Source organism: Camelus ferus, chromosome 11 (assembly GCF_009834535.1).
Source record: "Camelus ferus isolate YT-003-E chromosome 11, BCGSAC_Cfer_1.0, whole genome shotgun sequence".
Classification (NCBI taxonomy): Eukaryota; Metazoa; Chordata; class Mammalia; order Artiodactyla; family Camelidae; genus Camelus; species Camelus ferus.
This window is the reverse complement of record NC_045706.1, coordinates 51,240,879-51,255,899: the sequence shown is the minus strand read 5'-3', so window position 1 is coordinate 51,255,899 and position 15,021 is coordinate 51,240,879. Positions and strand designations below refer to the sequence as shown.

General features: G+C 48.2%; 1 protein-coding gene and 1 pseudogene across 2 annotated transcripts in view; both read left to right on the top strand.

Annotated features, from left to right (window-relative positions):
• The window catches only part of DUPD1 (dual specificity phosphatase and pro isomerase domain containing 1), a 30,550-nt gene that overhangs the window by 9,578 nt on the left and 5,951 nt on the right, over positions 1 to 15,021 (top strand). For both annotated transcript variants that reach the window (XM_032491573.1, XM_014557787.2), the window contains exons 2-3: positions 925 to 1,158; positions 10,837 to 11,057. In XM_032491573.1, the coding sequence (XP_032347464.1) occupies positions 925 to 1,158; positions 10,837 to 11,057 (455 nt within the window). The remainder of the gene's footprint in view (positions 1 to 924; positions 1,159 to 10,836; positions 11,058 to 15,021) is intronic.
• LOC116667203 lies at positions 1,021 to 6,831 on the top strand (annotated as a pseudogene).

The window sequence follows — 15,021 nt, the reverse complement described above, 5'->3', positions numbered from 1 at the left end:
ATCACTCACCCCCACGTTTCTCAGTCACTCCTCCCGCTCCTCCTTCCCTCCAGTTCAGAGCACAAGTTTAATCTCCCTTCCCAGGCTGCCCGAGTGCAGGTGTACTGGTCACTCAGCCCACGGAACACGTGGTGCCTACTTCCACAGTGAATTCATTTCCTTGGGGACAATGGAAACTCTTCACCCACATTCCACTCACAGAGACTGGCAAGCTCTCCAAATACACGTTCCAATCTGTAGACACAGCTTTTGAGCTTGGAACATCTCTTCCAAAGCCCTGGTAAGTTAGCACAAAGGCCAGCCTCCCAGTGTGAAAGCAGCCAACATTGACTTCAACTTCCTAGCAAGTTGACAAACCCTCACGCAGCCAAGTTTCCTTCCACCCCAAGACTTCTGAAGCCCTGAGAATGTGGTGTGGCTGCCCAGACCACAGACGCTCTGGATTTCCAGGTGTGCCCTTTCCACGGGACAACAGCTTTCTGCTGATGTTGAACACCATGGGCCTGGAATTCCAAGGACCTTCTGGGCCTGTTTATACGGGTTCAAAACGGCCCAAGGCAGCAGATTCCAGTCAGACCAAGGAAAGAGTAGACACCAAAAAAAAAAAAGGGGTAAAATTAAAAGAAAGGAGCCAGGGAAGGGGAGTTTTTAGACCCGAAACCTGTCAGCAAATGCACATCGGCCCATGTTAGGGGGCACTCAGCATACTTGCTCTGTGGGAGCCTGGAATGTTGGGGAAGTGTTTAACCGCCATCATGGCCTTCCTTGTTGACCTCTGCGGCCTGGGGCGAGGAAGCAGGAGCCCAGCAGGCCGGGCACATGCCTGCCAAAAGTTCAGACCCACCTACCCTAACCCCTTTTCCTAAAGCCCCTTCCCTACCTCTGTCCCTGCTAACCTCAGTCGTGACCCTGTCTCATGACCAGTTGCAGAAAGGAAAGAAAATCCCTTGGCTCCAAAATGACATCCAGAGAAACAAAGACAAGCCTCCAGAATGCCTACCCGTCTGCCAAGAAGCTGCTGTTGAAGGTGGAGGAGGAGGGGGAGACAGAGGATTACTGCACCCCTGGAGCCTTCGAGCTGGAGCGTCTCTTCTGGAAGGGCAGTCCCCAGTACACCCACGTCAACGAGGTCTGGCCCCAGCTCTACATCGGCGACGAGTAAGTGCCCAGGCCCAGCCTCACCTTCGGCCTCGCCCAGGAGGAGGCAGCCAGCCTTCCCCAGGGCACAGCACTCGCCACCTCCTCACCATGAGCTTTTGCTTTTTAGGTTGGTTCTGTGAGAACTCTATTAGTTAGGGCTGGGTTTACTTTCATACCACAGAAAACTCAGAAAAGGGGCTTAAGCAAGATAGAGGCTGGTTTCTCTCTCACATAAAAGAAGTGCAGAGGAAGGGGAACGGGGGCTGGCTCGGCCACTCCAGGATCCTCAGGGCTTTGGCTCCCATGCTTGGGCTCCGCCATCCCTAGGGTGTGGCACCTTTTTCAAGTTTGTTTCATGGTCTGAGATTGCTGGTAGGGCTCCAGCCATCAACTGTAGACTCTGGACCACAAGAAAGTACAGGGAAAGGAAGAGCAAAAGGATATCTTCCCGAAGGGAAGTCCCGCCCAGGATTTCTGCTGCCCCTAGCTGCAAGGGAGGCTGGGAAATGTAGTTTTTTATTTCAGCTGGGGATAAGACCAGCAGGAATAAAGTCAGTTCTCAGGGTGGTTAACACAAGAGCACAGCAACCCACGTGTCAAGAAGTGTGACCTAGCAAAGTTGAGGTCACTGTCCCCTCCTCTAGATTTTTATAGCCACCATTCCTCACTCTTCAAACAATTGGGAAGTATCTACATTAACAATAATAATGCTTATCATTTATTGAATATTATGTGCCACGCACTGTGCTAAGCATCTTGCATGCATGATCTCACTTTATTTTCACCATAGTCCAATGAGAAAGATGATCTAATTACTCCATTTTGAAGATAAGGAAACCAAGGCACAGAGCACTTAGGAAACTGGCCCAAGGTCCACAGCTCACTACGTGGCTGAATGCTGGGATTCAAATGCAGTTTTGCCTAACCCAGGAGTTTTCATTCTGACACACACTCCTGCTCCTCCTTCCATTCCCCAGGATTCCAGCTCATGGTTTCTCTCTCCAAGGAGCAGATGGTGCAGGGCCTCTGCATATGTGATTTTAATAAACACTTCGCTGCTTACAACCTAGACAAAACTGTCTTCTCATGAGGAATCCAAGGGCAACATCCCTTTTCTTTTCTTTTTTCTTAATATTTTTAAATGGAAAAAGTTACAAAAATTACATGCCTTTTAATACTAAGTTAAATAGAGGGTTAAAAAAACCAACTGCATAATCTCCCTTTGTCCTCTCTTAATTCTGCCACTGAGTAACAAGTATAGTTTACTCTATGTATGTTATTGCAAACATAAGGAAACATAAATATATATTTAAAGGATTTTTATTTCTTCTAAGTAAATTTTAGGCCCTATCTGGAATACTGCCAGACTCCTGGCAGAGAGAAAAGAGAGACATGGCAAATCCCAGACTGACTCGGAAGTGACACAAGACACTTATACCCACATTTCATCAGCAAAGCAAGTCCATGCCAAAGCCTCATGACAATGGGGTAGAGAAGTGTAACCCACCCCTAGGGACGGCCAGCGAATATTCTAAAGGATAACACCCAATCTACCGCAGCCACCACCAACTCCAGGTGCAGGGCCTTTGGGCTGGTCTTTTCTCCTTCCTGGGCCTCATCTCTAAAAATGGTGACTGAGAAGATTCAAAGAAATAGTGGAATGTGAAAGCATTGTGTAAACTATGAAGTAATAGATAAATGCAAATGTTTGTGTTATTATTGCTACTTAGTGAGAAAGAAACCTAGGAAGGTAGGTCAGGGTCAAGGGAGTTTATTCAGGAAGACACTCAGTGTCTGAGCAGGACAGAAATGGCCTGGTTAATAGAATGACAGACAACAGGGTTTGATGCAATAAGATATGCTTACCTCCTTGACATCTGACCATAACCTTGCTTCCTTTAACCAAGGAAATGTCACTGCCCTTTCAATTCAATCCAGCTCTGCCTAATCAAGCCCTAAGACACACAAGCACATGCACAGTACAGGCAGGCTGCACGATCAGCGTGTGTGACCCGCATGCACAGTGCAGGGAGAGGACTAAGGTCAGCATGGCTGGGTGCCTGTCCCCATCTCTGCTCAGGGTCCTCCCTAGACACCCACTAACAGGGTTACTGCGACTCAGAGATGCTGACTGAGAAAGCAGTTAGTCCCGCTGCCAGTGGGACCACACCGAGGTCACACCCCGGCTGAGAGCAGGCACGACTGCTTGTGTTTCTTGGTCTCTTTGTAAGTATTGCCCAAAGCAGTGAAAACCTCAGAGTCACCTCCTCATGCACAAAGCCCCGGTTTTAACTTGATATTTGCATTTAGGTTGAGGTTTTCCTTCCCCTAAAAGCACCTAAGATTTTTAAAAGCCAAGGTTCTAGAAGTGAGGGCAGTCAAGACCCCGGAATGAGAATCGATGTCCTGAGGCAGCCAGAGCCACCAGCTGTTCTGGAAGTCTAGACCTGCGACGACCGGGACCTACTGGGACCATACTTAACCCCATGAAGCAGCTCACTCTTTCCCCCTCCTCTCTCCTCAAGGGCCACTTTATGGAGAAAGACAGGATGGATGAGCATCTGCTCCGGAGCCACGATGTCTGGGTCAAATACTGGTTCCCATGTGGCCTTGGGCGAGTCAATCTTTCTGAGCCTACAAGCTGTGGCTTCAGTGAATGAATACATAGGATGCTTTTAGCACAGTTCCCGGCACACCCACTGAGCGTGAACTATTAGAGATGAGGTAGGTTCTGGAAACTCGACTCACAGTGTGAGAAGAAGGTGAAGAAAACAGTCAGTGCGCTTTGCCCCTAAGGGTCCCACTGTGCTGAGGGCAGCCCCAGGGCAGGAAACACCCCAGGTCCAGTTTCTCCCAGGAGATGCTATCACGAACCCAGGGTCTGGTTGGAAGTAAGGGCCCTCCTAATGGGCCTTCTCCAGCCAGCTCCCTCCACAGACACTGTCCTGGCCTTCCAGGGACCCGGGCAGCCTAAGGCCTGAGGAGGCAGAGCTGCATCAAAGCCCTACATGCCTGTGGGTTTCAGAATTTCTAAAGCATTTTCTCAATCCCAGCTTACCCCAAGAAACTTGCCAAATGGGGTGCCTGGTGACTGCAAGTTCTGTCACCTACCAGCCCCAGGAGGTCAGAGATGGCCCTACCATCACCACCACCACAGCCTCATGAGAAGAGGCTATCGGGAGGGGCTTGTGGCTTGTGTTTAGTGTGCTGGGTCAGTGGAGTGGCGGGGAGATCCAGGCCACGCAGCCACTTTTTGGATGTCCCCACAGGGAAGTCTTCCTCGCTCAAGGGCTCAGGGAGCAGCCATCCCCTCCCACCCATTTCCCACAACTTCGTAGGGGGTCTGAATCTGCACGTGGGAACGGCAGGGACAGCCTAGAGTAGAGCTAAAGCCCTCGAGTGGGATTCGCGGAACCGAGTTCAAGCCCCCAGTGTGGGTGGTCACTCTGTGTGGCCTTTAGCAAACCATCTTATTGTTCAGGGACTCAGTTTCTTTATTTGTAAAATAAAGGGATGATTTCAAAGGTCCCTTCCAGCTGTAAAGTAACATTCTTTAAGAAATGTCCTATTAAATAGATTATGCTTTATTAGGTTCAAGCACATACTTGTTTTTATTACTTTTAAGTCATTCAAATTAGATTCAAATTAGGTTAACCAAGTGTTGCCCTCCAGAGAGCCAGGGACTGGCATCGATGATGAGATAAGAATAATTCATCACCTCTTATCAATCAGCGGTCCCTAAATGGGTGCTTCAAAAGTGCTTGAGGATGCTTGAAAGCACTAAATTTCTGTAATTTAACTATTCTCACTTTAATCTCATTCACATCTTTCATTTGCTTGGCAAAAATCTTTCCTTCTTTCTTTTCCCTCTATAGTCAGCAGGAGGGAAAATACCCTGGCTAATGTCAAAGTGATTGTAAATTCCCAGGCAGGACAGCCTCCCCACAGTAGGGCTTGGCTGAAACAGGATAATTGAGAAATCTCTCTTCCCTCTCATGATAGAGGCATCCCTGTGAGCCAACACCAGGGCTCTGCGAAGCTGCTTTGCTGTGCGAATGGTGGCCTAAGCAGGACCCTATTTTCATTCAAACTACAGTTGCCTCCAAGTTCTGGCTTTGGGGGTCACCGACAGCCTCTCCACAAAGCCTGACTCCCAAATGCCTGAGGCCAGCCTCACCCAGCCCGAGCTGGTTTGCCAGGGGTCTCCCTGTCTTGCCCTTTCTGCTTTCCTGCTCCCAACCGGACCAACAGCCGCACAAGCCAGCAGCACCTCCAGGGCTGGCCTGTAGTCGAGAAGGCTGGAAAGTGAGGTGAAGCCAAATCAACTGCTGGGACAGTCCTCAGCTTAAGAGAGGACCTCTCATCGGTACACCTGGACAGCCGTTACCTCTCCCCTACGAAAGGAAAAAACTAATTCAGCCTCAAGGCACCAAGTAGGGCTAAAAGTTGACCTGCTTCTCCAAGATGGGGCTGTGGCAGGTTTAGGATGCAGTGAAAACAATGTCAAGGTTGAAGGTTTCACATATTGAATGTTACCTGAAAGAACTAGAAAACCTGGACTCTGAACCTCCAAGTACCGAAGGCAACTGAGGTACAACTGGTGGGCACCAGTCATGGGCAGGGGGCCCAGGGAGAGGCGCCGGTGGCCTTGGCCTCACTGGGCCTTTCACACTGGGTGACAGCTTTGCAGCGTAGGCCTCAAGCAATGTCAGCCATTTCCTTTCACCATAGCCAAATGCCTTGCCCAATCATTACTAAACATCATTTCTTGAAACCAAGCCTCCAATGTATTGTCCTTCCCCTCATAGCCTTCATCCTCGGAGGCCTTGAGCAATCCTCAGAGTGGGGCAGATAATGAAGATTTCTAGCCCTTTCCCAGCTGGAACCATGGAAGGCACAGAAGAGAAGAAAAATAAGGTTCCTGCTGTGCCAGAAACTGTTAAGAAAAAGCAAAAGAATTTCTCAGAGCTGAAGATCAAGCGCCTGAGAAAGAAATTTGCCCAAAAGATGCTTTGAAAGGCAAAGAGGAAGCTTATCTATGAAAAAGCTAAGCACTGTCATAAGGAAACAGGCAGATGCACAGAAATGAAGTTCGAATGGCCAGGATGGGATGAAAAGCAGGCAACTTCTACATACCTGTGGAACCCAGAATGGCATCTGCTATCAGGATCATAGGTATCAGTGGTGTGAGCTCAAAGGTTTGAAGGGCATTAGGAGCTTCTTCGCCTCCATCAGATTGTCAGTGGCACCTCTGTGAAGTTCAACAAGTCTTCAATTAACATGCTGAGCATCAAGGAACCATATATTGCATGGGGCTGCCCAAACCTGAAGTCAGTAAATGAACTAACCTACAGGCATGGTTATGGCAAAATCAACAAGATGCAAATTGCCCTGATAACGCGTTGATTGCTCCATCCCTGGGTAAAAATGGTCTCTGTGTGGAAAATCTGATTCATGAGATCTATACGGCTGGAAAACTTTTCAAAGAAGCAAACAACTTCCTGTGGCCCTTCAAACTGTCTTCTCCACCAGGTGGAATAAAGAAAAAGATCCCCCCACTGTCTAGAAGGTGGACATGCTGGCAACAGGGAAGACCAGATCAACAGGCTTATTAGAAGGATGAATTGAGGTATCTACCATAATTATTGTTGTAATCTGGTCAGTTAACAAACAGTGACTACTTTCAAATTGGAAAAAAAAGAGAGAGAGATTTCTAAGGAGCTAAAAACACCTATGTCTTTGCAACAGGCTCTCCTGAGAACTAAGGACATCACATCAATAAAAACCATGGTGTGTATTCACACACGGAGTGAGTATATGATAGGTTCATTAGTGAAATTTTACAAAACACAGATAGGCAAAAAGAAGAAAACGAAAATTCTCTGTAGTCCCATTACCCAGAGACAACCACTGATAACATTTTGTTATACATCTTCCTACTGCTTTTTCTCCCCTGAGTTCATCTTTTAACCTTTCAAAGAAACCTGAGTATTGCAACACTCAACTTTACAAGAATCCTGTAAGGAATGTACCGCCATTGTAATTGGTTCTATTAAAAAATAAAGAAAACGGAGGGGCCCTGAGGCTCCGTTGTTTCGGTTCATGTAGCACTTTACGCTTACAAACTACACCTGTGAGCCCTGTGTTTTCTGAGGGGCCTCATAACCGAACAGCTTCATCATCAGCAAGGAACAAGAACACCCCCTTAATCTTTATATAAAACATACAAATCCATGAATGGAAAAACAACTGGAAGAACTTATATCAAAAAGCAAACAGTCTATCTCTAGGGAGCAGAAATACAGGTGTTTTTGTGTGTGTGTGTGAGATATGTTTTCCACATTCTGCATGGAGCATGTGCTAGTTCTGTAATAAGATGACTTACTACTTTTAAAATGGGTAGATTACTTACATCTAGGATTTTTCTTAACCAACCAGAAACTGAGGGTCCTGCATCACCTGAATTCTAGAAGTAACTTCTTTCTTTTTTTTTCTTTTTTGGGAGGGGACATAATTAGGTTTATTTATTTATTCATTTTTAGAGGATGTACTGGGGATTGAACCCAGGACCTCATGCATACTAGAAATGCGCTCTATCACTTGAGCTATACCCTTCCCCTAGAAGTAACTTCTTAACCCTGTTTTTCTTCTGAGATTTTCTCCTTCAGCAGAGACACGTGTCTTAGTCTCTCCCACATACCTGAGCAGGTGGCCCTGAAAGCTAAGAAAATAAAATAATGCAGGGCCGGGCGGCACACTCTGACCCCACTCTACTCCCAGTAATGGCTAGGCTAGGCGTCTGGGCCCACTGGGGACCTGCCGCTATCCCAGCTGCTGTCCCCTAAGAGTCCTAAGGGTCACTCAGTATATTTGCAAATCCCCATTCTGCCATGGACACCCTTCAGAGCCCTCACCTGGACTCTGAGTAAACCAAGCTGGGGGAACCTCCAGAGAGGTGTGTGAGGACACCACCTCCCTTTCCCCACCCAGGTAGCCACAGAGCCTCAAAACCTGCTGTAGGTCTCAGATACCCACCAGGTCTAATCCTCCCCCTGAGCCCCTTTCTCTCCCTTAGACACAGTCAAAACCAGCTCTGGGGGTAAATGTGGAGGTGTTGAACAATGAGTCCTGCTGCATATCTACCCTGAGCCTTGACCCCTAAAACAGCAAAGTGCAAATTGTTATTTACTCAAACTGCCATTTGATTATGTTGAAAGCCAGCTGCTGAACCGAGGGAGAACAGTCTTTATGGTGGGTAGGAACTTCCTGACAAGGACAGTTAATTTTAATTTTTCCACTGAGCTCAGCCTCAAAGTGAGGTTGATTGCTACTCAGCAAGATGGACTGCATTAGTGGAGGCTTTAATTGAGCACAGATCTGTGTCCCCAAAGCATAATGTTTGTTGTATACATACTTTGGGACAAGAAGAAAAATGAAAAACAGACCTTTTGGAGGAAAAATTGGAAGCAGAATGTATTTCGTAGTCAGGATGGCAGCCCCAAAAGCCAGCTGGGGGGCTTGGTGGAACCCCCCACCTCCCCATGCCTCAGCTCCCATGAGCTGTTTGCAAATGTTTCTGAAAGCTCAATGCCTGTGTTTAGGTCTCTTTTTCCGAAACACTGGACTCAATCATGCCTCCTCTCATGACCAACAAAAAGCTCCAGGAAGCCAGAGGTAGATGAGGGGCCCTCGGCCGAGGGACCATGGCATGTGTTTCTGCTGCACGGAGCCTCCCAGCCCAGGATGCTGACCCATGCTGACATCCAAGACACTCACTTCTGTCCATGTCCTGTGAGTGGCCTTGTGATGAGTCCTCAGCTGGAGCATGCTGCCACTTTTGGTCTCTCACTAATGTGGTTCCACCAGACCCTTGTCCCCTCTTCCCTGAGCCTAAGAACTAGTCTTCGTGCTGTTGAGGGAGTTGTCATCTTAAAGTTCAGACGGGATCCCCCTCCTCAAACACCAGCAAAAGCTCTCCCGGACCCCAAATACAGATCCTGACCGCCAAGCACTTCGTGATCAAATCCCACACTCTCTCTTCAAACCTTTTTCTACTCTCCTCTCACATCCTATGCTCTGGCCAAACCAGTCCCCTCAATCCCAATCCATCAGCAAGTCTGCTGTGACTTAGTCCCTAGCCACCTTTCTCTCTTGGCTGTACAACGGTGACGGCCTCCAACAGAGCTCCCCACTTCTATGTTTTTGCTCCTTTCCAATCCAACTCCATGTGTCAGCCAGACTGATCTTTAAAAAAGCAAATAATGCTCATCCCTTCCTTAAACTCCTCTGTGGCCTGTGGCATTCCACCATACTTAGAGTAGCATCCAAACACTTCCCCATGGCCTACAGGTCACACCATGACCCAGCCCCACTTCCAACTTCCTCAGGTACCATGACCACCCTCACTACTACAGCCACACTAATTTCCCTTCTGTTCTTAGCACTTGATGTCTGTTCCCTCTGCCTGGATGAAACACTTTCCCTCCAACTCTTCCCCTGCCTAGGCCCTTAGCATCCCACAGTCTTAGCTTAAATGCCACTTCCCCATAGAGGCCTTCCCTGACCACCTTGCCTAAAGCAGGACCACAGCCACTCTGCACAGCTCTTACTGCTATCTGAAATTATCTCATTTACTCACATATTCACTCTCCCCCTTAGAATCTAAGCTTCCTGAGGGACCTTGACTAACTTGTTCACTGCTGCATCATCAGTACCCAGGACGGTGCCCGGTGCACAACAGATTCTAAATTATTCATTTGGGGATAAATGATTGATCAGGAAGTAATAAACGTTTCCTGAAAGACCTTCGTTATCTCCAGCCTCCATCCCTTAGATGGTGCTATTTCTTTGGCTTTGCCTTGCCTCCCTCTTCCCCTGTTACAAAGTGCTGACACCTGTAGTCAGGCAGGCTCAAAGCGCCCTCCCCAGCAAAGTATCCCCTGTCCCCTAAAGGCAGAAATCACTCCTGCTTCCTTTGCTCTGCGTTACAAGGCCACCTACTTCAACATGACTTTACTCTTTGTTCCTGGAAATTCTTGCCTAGAAAGGTAAGGCTAGAAACCAGAAAATAACCTCTCTGTTGGCTTCAGAAACTTCCCAGAATCAATTCCAACAACCGACAGCTCTCAGGCAGCTCTCCTCAGAACAATGCTTTGCCCAACTAGCCAATAATTCACTTATCAAAGCAGGGGTTTTGCACTGTGTTCACGAATCTCTTGAACATCAAGATCAAAAAATTTGCCAAATCCCAATCAATTACTCACACTGAACGACCCATCTTAAACCACTCAATCGAGTTCCAATCTCCAAATCTCGAGCTGAAGTGTCTCCTGAGGCCCTGTGACAGTGGCCCCCTCCCATACATACTTTGTCTGATGGACACGTTACTCTGATGCCTTAGAGGTGATCTCGCAGCTGAAAGCCCACTCGTGCGACCACTGTGGTGTCAAGCACCAGTCTTCTGTGTTTGGTGAATGATGAAAGAATGAGGAGAGAATGAATGGCTTACCCACTCCCCCTTCTCGAAGCTGCCGAGCCGGAAAGAAAAAAATGGCACAGTCCTTCATTTCAGCGGCTAGGCCTTATTTTAGAAGCCAGAACAGACAGCAGGAACCCGTGGGCGGCTCCCGAGCTTCTCCCAGACCCAGGCCAAGGAAGGCTCCGCGCAGCGGGCCGACCTCTCTCCCTTGCACACAGGGCGACGGCGCTGGACCGCTACGGGCTGCAGAAGGCGGGCTTCACGCACGTGCTGAACGCGGCCCACGGCCGCTGGAACGTGGACACGGGGCCCGACTACTACCGCGACATGGCCATTGAGTACCACGGCGTCGAGGCCGACGACCTGCCCAGCTTTGACCTCAGCGTCTTCTTCTACCCAGCGGCCGCTTTCATAGACGCTGCGCTCCGATACGATCAAAGTAAGAGGCCTTCCGCCCGCCCGCGGCCCCGCCCCCAGCCCCGCCCCACCCATCCTGGTGGGAGGAGGCATCTACACACTTTAAGCTCCCCTCTCAAATCCTGCTCTGCGGGGGTGATGTGTTGGTGAGGGTGGAAATGTCTGATCCAGCGGAGGCTGTGAGCTCCACTGGACTTGCTGCTGGTGGGGTTCGGTTCTTGGTTGCCGCTCTAGGGAAATTCGAATCAGGAGGTCTCAGAGGAGGGGCCTTTGGCCTGATTCTCTCTTCCTTAAGTCACAGCAGCCGTCTTTCGAACACCTGGGGTGGTTTGGGAACCCTCAAAGCTGGAATGTGGCTGAGACACTAATTGTGCATGGGCCCAAACCAGACGAATAGACAAGGGCCTGGACACCAGAAAACCCTCAGGGAGCTGACTTGAGTGGGAATCTAGCAGAGACTTCGAATTCTCCTACCAGACTACCAAGCCCATACTTCCCCATCCTCCACCCTGAGTCATTTTTCAGTCTGGCAAACCCTCCTGTAGAAAGCTGACCTATTCTTTATAAGTGTCAAACTGTATTTGAGGATCTGAATTTTGCACCCATGATGTCCACATTTCCCAAGTTTAATTAACCATCTTTTAAATCACAGTGCTAGTCTTTGTGCTCAAAATGCAGTTTTAGCTGCTCCAATCCAGATAAAGCTACAAGGCTATTTTGGAGAGAAGGGCACAGTGTAGGTATGCATCCAGGTGAGACAATATGCCATGACTGCTGCAGGCTGTATTTCAGTGGCATTCCCTAGAGACCAGAGAGACTTCAACTCCCAAACCTGTGCTCTGACTTCAGTCCCATGTGTCGCACTCTGCTGTGGGGCCATCAAATAATTTACGGTATACAGTTTTACTGAAAGCCTTTCTTGCCACAAGTGGTTGGGGATTACAAGGTTCATTGACTGACCAACTGGCCGCTTCAGGAACTGCACCCCGCAGCTGGAGCTAGGCCAGGTCTGCTGGGCAGTCCCAGACCTTGTCATTACTTTGGTTCAGAAAGCAATGTTACAGTGAAAAAAAAAAAAAAGCTGAAGTGCTTGTCTTAGGGGATGCCTCATTTCAAAGTCATCCTTTTTATGAGTCTATTTATGGACCATCTTTTGTGTTAGGCACATTCTGGGTTTCCAAGCAGGATCAAAAAGCAACTGGACTCTGACTCATCACCATGAGGTGAAATTCGCCTCACAGTATTTGAAGTTAACTGAAAACAGATTTGACATGAAGAAACAAAAAGCTCCAACCGCACAGTCCTTCAGATTCTGTTTAATGTGCTCACTTGCCATTACTGTATCTTCAACCTTCCCCTTAATGATAGGGGTCTGGCCGGCTTTGGAGAAGACAGGACTGGGTTCAAATTCATGCTGCACAACTTACTAACACTGTGACTTCTCTGAGTCTTGGTTTCTCCATCCGGTGATGAAAATATTTACCTTGAAAGGCTATAATGAGGATCAGCAGTAACCCACACAAAGCACTTAGCGTAGAACCTGGTGCACAGCAGGCTCTCAGATGTGTTTGATAAAGAGAGGTCGTGCACCATGAAGCGCATAACCGCTTCAGCACGTGCACATCAGCATAATAAAGTTCCCAATTCCCGAAGAAGGAAAAAAAGGAAAAGAGACATTCCAACTTTGAACTACAGTGGTACGAACCTGACCGCTTGCCAGGTTCCCAACACAACATTTTAGAGCCTGCCCCCACTGCTGGATTAGGAAAGAGTGGGCTTTGGGGTCATATGTTTAGGCCTGGGCAGAACGCAGAGCACCCATGTGGAGATGGCAGGCTGGTGTGGCTCATGACAGGTAGGCTGGTGGTGTGAAGCACCTAGCAAAGGAAGGGTCAAGAGGGAAAAGTGTACACCCGGGTCAGAGGACACACAGATAGTGTGGGCCTAGCAGGACAGGAGCCTGTTGCCAGGTGAGAGGCTGGACTCCCTCCTCTGTCCCTTTGCATCTGCCTCTAAAGATGTCCTCAAGCTGAGGGCTCAAACACCAACGCTTCAGGACCAGGCAGAGGGCCTAAACGAATGAAGCTGGCTGCATGGAAGGCTGTGGGGTGTGTTAGAGGGTGCTGGTGGCTAAGCTGAGAACCCCATGTCCCCCGCAAAGGGGACAGCTGCTGCTCAGTCCCAGCCAAATTTGTCTTGTGAGACTCAGTGCCAATGTGGTGGATGTGACTTTTCAGGAAATCTGGATTTTTAACATAAAATCACTCATTTTTTAAGTGTTGGCAACAAATTTAAAATGTCCTACACTGGAATTTGACACAACATTGTAAAATGATTATAAATCAATAAAAAATGTTAAATAAATAAATAAAATGTCCTAAAATGCTGCAAAGGCCAAAGAAACAAAACCCAGTGGCTGTCACCTGTGCCCAGAGTGGTCATGGTAACAAAATAAAATGCCTGTCAGCTCAGCAGTGACTTTGTCACAGACTCCACACATGGAGGTGGCGTGTGCCCAGCCTTCACAGCACATGCAGTAGGCAGCCTGGCTGGGTCCACTTGTACCCTGCAAAACCAGGGGACACTGCTGTAGCATTTTAGAGCCAGACACACTCGTATGTTTCTTATTATACTCTTGATGTAAGAGATGTTGATGGACAGTCTGGCCAAAAGGCAAGACATGCTGTTTTCCTCTCTCTGTCTTTTCTGTTCTTCCTTGGCTGGTTTCAGCCTAGTGTGCACTGCTTCCCTCCCCAGCCCCTCACAGCCAGTCTTGCTCACTCCTTTTGAAAAGCATTCCCTGTGGTACTGCAGAGCTGTACTTGTGGTCTGGAATCAGCCCCATGGGGCGCACTCCTACCTCTGCCCTACCGGGATCTGACCCTTCCAAAAAAACTCACCAGGCAACATCAGTCACCCCTGAAAAATCTTAGAGATGATCTAGTCCAGTGTTCTGCCCTGAGAGCTGGGCAGAATCCCAGAGGTGCCAAGTGATGTGCTCAGGGTCGCAAAGCTAATCAGAGGCCAATGGGAGTCCGTTCTGTCACTCAGGCTTTGCGGAAGCGTCCTTTGCCCCTATTTTGAGCATCTGGCGACTCTGCTGTAAATGAAGTTACCAAATATCATGGAAGGTGAGACAGTCAAGCTGGTTATAGAATCTAAAAACCTGAACTTGCCACTGTTCATCAGAAAAAGAAGTCCTGACAAAATACTGCCCCTTCTGGCCTGTCTTCACTGCTTCTCACACGGCATCCTCACAGCTGAATTACTGTGGTTTTAATTTAATGAAATCTTGGAAGAAATCTCAGGGAAGATACCAGGAGGCTCTAAAGATCAGATTTGGGTATCACCACTTTCCTTTCTTTTTCTTAACCAAACAGTCCCTAGGCTGCTTTTGAAGCCGTCTTAAAATCTATTATAGATAAGGGAGGTATGAACAAGTAAGTGAAGTCTGCACTGAAGGCTGATTCTCTGGTGCTTCTAAGTTCTAACCAGATCAGACTTTCAGAGCCTTTTAAGGGTCTCCTGACCCACTGCAGCACACACAGGCCTGCCCCTGACAGTTCTAACACACACAATGGATCCTTTTTCTGAGGACTTCCACGTGTGCAGAACTATTCTGGGAGAGGTATGAACTCTGCCTTTGCAGGTTCCAAGGTAGTGAGTGGAAGACAAAGGGCACCCCCCAAACCAAGGAAGTGGGGTGAGTTGAGTTGGTGAGTAACAGGCTTGGCCTCCATGTCTGAGCTGAGTGACGGAGGCAGACCTTCTGGTCACCAGTAAAAACATGCCATTAGGGAGCAGCAGAGATTCTGGATTTGGGTTTTCTTCATAAGATTGTGGGAATTCACCTTTTGGTAAAGGCCAAAGGAGGAAGATTTAATTGAAATCATCATTTCTCAAATGAAGATTTGTGGCCTATCAGAGGGCTGTAAAATCAATTTAGTGGCTACGACCAGCATTTCTTTAAAAAAGAAAAACTGACT